Source organism: Plecotus auritus (genome assembly GCF_963455305.1).
Source record: "Plecotus auritus genome assembly, chromosome: 3".
In the NCBI taxonomy this organism is placed as follows: Eukaryota; Metazoa; Chordata; class Mammalia; order Chiroptera; family Vespertilionidae; genus Plecotus; species Plecotus auritus.
The window spans coordinates 121,512,640-121,518,639 of NC_137772.1; the positions used below are offsets into that span (position 1 = coordinate 121,512,640).

General features: G+C 31.0%; 1 protein-coding gene across 1 annotated transcript in view; it reads right to left on the bottom strand.

The window, feature by feature from the left end:
- Nucleotides 1–2,170, bottom strand: part of RXFP2 (relaxin family peptide receptor 2) — a gene marked incomplete at both ends in the record, with an annotated part of 66,092 nt that extends 63,922 nt beyond the window's left edge. The window contains one exon of the mRNA XM_080661055.1: nt 2,128–2,170. Coding sequence (XP_080517181.1) covers nt 2,128–2,170 — 43 coding nt within the window. The remainder of the gene's footprint in view (nt 1–2,127) is intronic.
- Between the last annotated feature and the right edge of the window lie 3,830 nt (nt 2,171–6,000).

Sequence of the window (6,000 nt, forward strand, 5' to 3'; positions counted from 1 at the left end):
CATATAAGCCCATGTTTTTGATTTGTAATATTGTCCATAATTAGTTCACACCAAAAAGTTATTTTGGGTGGCAGCTTGAGGCTGGTTAGCAAGCATAACCAATGCATAAATTGACAATAAAGTACATTTTAGAAAACGATAAGATATTTTATCTTTACCTATCGATTAGTGTCTATAGCTTAAGATAGTCGATATTGTTCATTCTTTAGGCACTCAAGGGTGATCATGGCCAGAAGGTTGGGGGGGGAACAATCATATAACTTCTACTTTTTCCTTTGTTTAGATCTAGTCTAAAAATCTATCAGAAATATTTATTTAAATGTAGCTTACATAAATTTAAAATACTTTTATTTGTTTATTATAAGTAGTTTTACTGCTTTAAGTGTCCATACTTTTATTGTGAGAAAGTAAAAAGTTTTGCTAATTATATATCAAATTACTACTGTATTTATATAAAGAGGAGTGAGATATCAAAGCATTGATTAATATGCCTTGAAAATAAATAATTTTAACTATAAAGGTTTAAGTTAGCAATCAAAAGTAATGTAAAATAGAAAGTAAAATTTTCCAGGGGATTACAATTAATCAATACTTATCAGTTTGGTACTATGAATCTGAAATATGACATTTACTTAGATATTAAAAATATCATCTGTTTAAAATTTCTTTTCCTTTTTTTTTAGTGTAAAGAACACAGTGTGATAAATCTTAAGACATTATTTTAGTAATAGATGTTTTCATCTCATAAAGACTTTTTTTTTCTAAGCAAAATCAGTTAGATACTTTACCAGAAGTAAAAGCAGTATTATAGTAAAACTGGTTAACTATAGTTACATTCCTGTACTTTAAAGAATTTTTTAAGGGCACAGATAACCTCTACAAAGTGTATTGAATTCAAGAAGCTACTTTTTAACTGTTTATTCTTAAAAATTATAAAAAATTGAATATTATAAATGTGCATAGGACACGAACTTCTGAGGGAAGACCTTAATTCAAAGAAATAGACAGTTTTCTACAACTGTGTTTTATACAAAATGAGTTCATATATTTTTTTTCCTTAGATAACACAAGTTTTCATGGAAGAGCGATGAAACACAAAACAAAAATTGTGCTAAGTGTATTAAAGTAATGCTTTAAAATAATTTGAAACAAAGTTTTAGTATTTCAAATTCAAGCTAAAACTTAAATATTTTATTAGTTGGAAGTTCTCAAATAATTTCTCATAAATACTGTATTTTATTTCAAGATTAATAATATTCAATTAAATTCATTTACTAAAACTGAATATTTTAAAAATCTAAAACAAATTTCTCAGAAAATAAAAATAATTTCAAATTCTAACTTGTATTCTTTTTATAAAAAGTCTCAATGAAATTTTAAACTTAAGTAGATTTTGGAATAGTAATAATAAATCCAATATGCATTGAGTATGATGAATAGATTATGTATTTACAAGTGTACAAGCTCATAACAAAATAAGTTTATATATATATTTTAAACCAGGTAAAGATTAAATGTTATTTTTTTCTCAGCTTTACAATAGAAATACCACTAACTTGAAAATTAGCAGTTAGGCTAAAATAAAAATGTTAAAAACAGAAAAGAAAATTATCTAAATGTGTACACTCTTGTATGTTTTTAATGATTTTATTTTAGATAGGTTTGCTCTTTGGGAAAGATAATGATTTTTTATTTGTCTGTGACTTTGCAATTCTCAATGCAACTATGTTTACAACAAAACATAGCAACTAACAATTACATAAATATTATAAACACATTACAGCAGGTTGAAAGTTCATAAGACAAAATTTTAATTTGTTATTCATCTGTTTTCACATATTAAAAATTTCTCCATTATAATTGATATATTTAACATTGCTTTTAAAATATATTATATCTGCAATTTTAATAATATAAAAGGCAAATTTCCTGAAAAATTTGTTGCACCTATAAATTGCTAGGATGAGACTTTAAGCAGTTAGAGATAGTGACAATGAAAATGACAATGCAGACTGGAGGGCTGTTATCAAACACTACAATGAATCTATTACAAATATGATAAAACTGGATAGAAATGTTATATTTTTTGGAATTGCACTCATGTAAGTGAGAAAACAGCAGCCTTACCTTTGACATATATCAAAACGATGAAGTAAAGTAGAAGGAACATTGCAATCAATCTGCAGTTGAAGAAATGCTTTATACCAGAATAATAGAAATAGGTTCACAGCAATTGAGTTATTAGACGTGTCCTCCTTATACCTCAGAAGGAGTAACTTCGGTGCCTCCCAATGGGCTGAGCATGCTCACTTCACTGGCACAGGGGAGAGCGTGCTTTGTCACAATGCAGCCTATCTTTCTTTTTTTCATTTTAATTTAAATATTCAGTTGTATTCTTGGTCATTATTTCATAATAGTATGTACAGAGGAACATAGATAAGACTTTGGTATTCTTAGATAAGAAACATTTTATTTTAAAAAATCACTTTAATTTTTCCTCCTCCAAGCATGTAGTTCAGTTTGCTCTTATTTAAATCCAAACATAAACAGAGGTTCTTAAAATATGAAGGGATATAGATTTACAAGGAATAGGTGACAAAACCCTCTGTAAGCATATTTTCATGCAATAAGCAACTGACACAAAGCTACTCCTGGCAAATAGACTTCTATTCAAATTCACTTAAATGTTTTCAAATGACACAGAAAGATAGTAATAATTAAAATACATGGACTTGTGTTTAATAGTTTCTTACTGTAAGACATTTCCACAATATTATAAAGTTCCTGAACTTTCTCTATAATCATATTCCTTTTTTAAAGTGGGAAACTTCATTCTGGGCTTTCAATTCTGTGTTGCACACCTATTAGAAAACTTTCATCTTAATTTAGTTCTTACATCCTGAAAGCAGCTTCTGAAACAGCATAGTACAAGTTAAAGCACAGAAAGGGACTTGTGGTTGTAGGATTCAGTCGGTCCTAGTATAATCATAAAAACTTCTATAAAAGGAAACTGTAGAATTTCATTGTCAGAGCACATATTTTACCAATTGTGAAATGTCTATTTAAACACGTAAAACAGGATATAGTTCTAATCTGAACAGAGAATTTTGTAAGTGAATGTTACAGATTCTCTTACATGTTTTTATTAGCCATGTTGTAACAACACTGTTGGAACACTCTCCTGTGATGACGGGCTATTATCATCATAAATCACAAGAGACAGGGTTTTCATTGTGCTTTCTTTCATTCCAAACTTCGATGGAATAAGGACTCAAAAGGAATTTTAAATAGAAAATATTTTATTTATCACATAATATAGTTAGCTCTTTTCTCTTTTAAGAAGTGAGTTAATTCTCCAAGACTCTTTCCAGATACATTTAGATGTGTTTTCATCTTATCTTTCAAACCCAAAGAGAGAGCAATAAAGAGAATAAAGTAAAGATGAGAAGAAATATTTCAAGATATTTTTTCTACATCTCAAACACATTTTTTTCTTCACTAACATTCAAATCTTTTAGATAAAAATTGCCTTACTTCGCTTAAAAAAAAATTAGGGTGGTGAGTTTTTCTTACATTTTGTGTTCTGCTGACAAGGTGATAGATGCTAGTTTCTGGTCCTGAAACTTTGAGCATGATTTTTTAAGTGCCATTAAATAACATGAATTGCCTGCCACAACTTTATTAGAAGTTCAAATATATGTTCTATGAAAATATAATTTTTAGAGGAAGAAGAAATGTCAAGATTTCAAAGAAATTAGTTTAGATATTTTTTGTGAATATTAAGCCTTAGAAATAGATTTAAATTACTAAAAGTTTGAATCATCATATCTTTGTGTCAGGCTTTTCAAAATTACTTTGAAAAATTAACACAAAAATTCAGAACTTAATAATTATAAATAACAATTAAGAAAGTTTAAGGATCGAAACACGTTTTATTTAATATATTTTACCTTTGATTATTCTAGTGTGAATCTGCAGCCTTTTGAATTAAGCTGAAATGACTGAAAGGTGCACATGGATATAATGTATGTGTTTAAATAATGAATGCATTTACTTTTTTCTTAGAGACATTGTGGAAAAGTAAGCTCCAGAGAGTACCTCATACAGAGCTGGGCAGGAGACTTGTACAAACTGATTCATCCCTGGATATTAATGTCAGATTCATGCAAGTGTATTTTATTTATCCTTGTCTGCACCAACTCATTTCTTTCTTCCAGTCTTCTGTGGGTAGTACTCAGGCTTTTGGCAATCTTACCTAATAATAGACAAACATGTAAATTGACCGTACCTGTGCTACACCTACAGCCAATCAGAGTGAGTATGCAAATTAGAAGGCCAAAGATGGCCGCTGTCCAGCTGCTCCAGGCGCAGAGTGGCTAGGCGGGGCAGGACTCCTGCTATGAGAGGGAGGGCGGGGGCGAAGGGATCTATAGGAGTGGAGTGCCGCAGCAAAGACAAGACTGCAGACTCCGGCCTGAGTCTGCCATGAAGACGAAGATGGCAGACTCTGGCCTGAATCTGCAGCGAAGATGAAGAAGGCAGACTCTGGCGGGAGCAAAGGCCTGGGTCCCGGGTGCCGGAGGAAAACCGGTGCTGGAAGCCAAGGGAAGGAAGGCCTATTGCACGAATCTCTTTGTGCAATGGGCCTCTAGTAACTGTATAAAAGCTCACATCAATACAGTATTTACTATATGGCACAATTCAATATAATTCTGGCTAATTCTAGGGAGTTTATTAACTGAAAGTACTAATTACCTGGCTCCAGATGTTGGGGTGGGGCATTTTCTTAGCTTCTGCTGTAATGTTTATTCACCTTAGAAGCCATTGTTACCTATAAAGTTCTAAAACTCAGAACATAATTTGTTTAAATATGGTCAGAAAACCCAATTTTAACACATTTTCAATATTGTGTGTTTGTTTTTCATATGGAACATATCTTTCCAAATTAATGTTTGCAGTCAAGATATTTACTCAACACTCACTCTGCTTAATTCCAGTATAGGCTTGTAAACACCTCACACTTCTACCATCAAACTATTTTTTTTTAATCAAAACCTGATCCATTAGCTGTTTTGTATCACTTTCTGTTTTGAGGGGAAAAGACCATGCTATTCAATGAACCAATTATATTAATAGATATATTTTCTCCTCAAAAAGAGAAATTATAGCATAATAAATATCAGAATCCCAAACTCGTGATATCAGGCCAACAATGGCAATGCTCACTTGAATGTCTCCCTACCATAAACGAAGTTATAGTAAAATGTTAGTAATTCAGCCATGCTACAATGCTTAGCCTTTCTATGTGACATTATATCATGAACTCATCATTAAATACAATTAATATTTTGAGTAACTGTCTCAGCAGTGGTAACAGGTTTATTTGCATCCTATAGGCAGAGCAAACCTAACTGAATTACATGGTCGCAGTAAGCATAGTGCATAGTCAGTTAGCAAACCAGTCCATTATAAACAAGAAAGTCTAACTTAATTGTTCTAACTCTGATGTTCTACATTTAAAATAATTTAAATCATTCTCCATTTCTCTGGGAATTTCAATTATTGGAAAGCTCAAGGATAAGGAGTATAGCTATAAACCCAGAGTACAAAACATCACTGAGACATCTACCATTGGCAGTATATTGATTAGATACTTTGAAAAGGATAGCACTTGCTTGAAAAGGATAGCTCCTGCATAAAACAATTTTCACTGTGTCTCTGGAGTCTTTGAAATGAGGGTAATTAAGTCTAAAGAGACACATGAGACAAAACTAAAAGAAAATGCTGAATGGCAATGAAGAATAGTAAACAAATATATAAGGCAAATTAATTAGAGTTCGGGCTGGGGGAGAATAGTGAGAATGAAGAAGAGATAATACCTGAGGAGATAAAGACTAAATTTTCTAGAAATGATGAAATGTAAAATTTACTAGTATATGTAGGGAAAAATGTACAGTACATTGTACATATAAAAATAAATCTACACTCTAACATTTTATA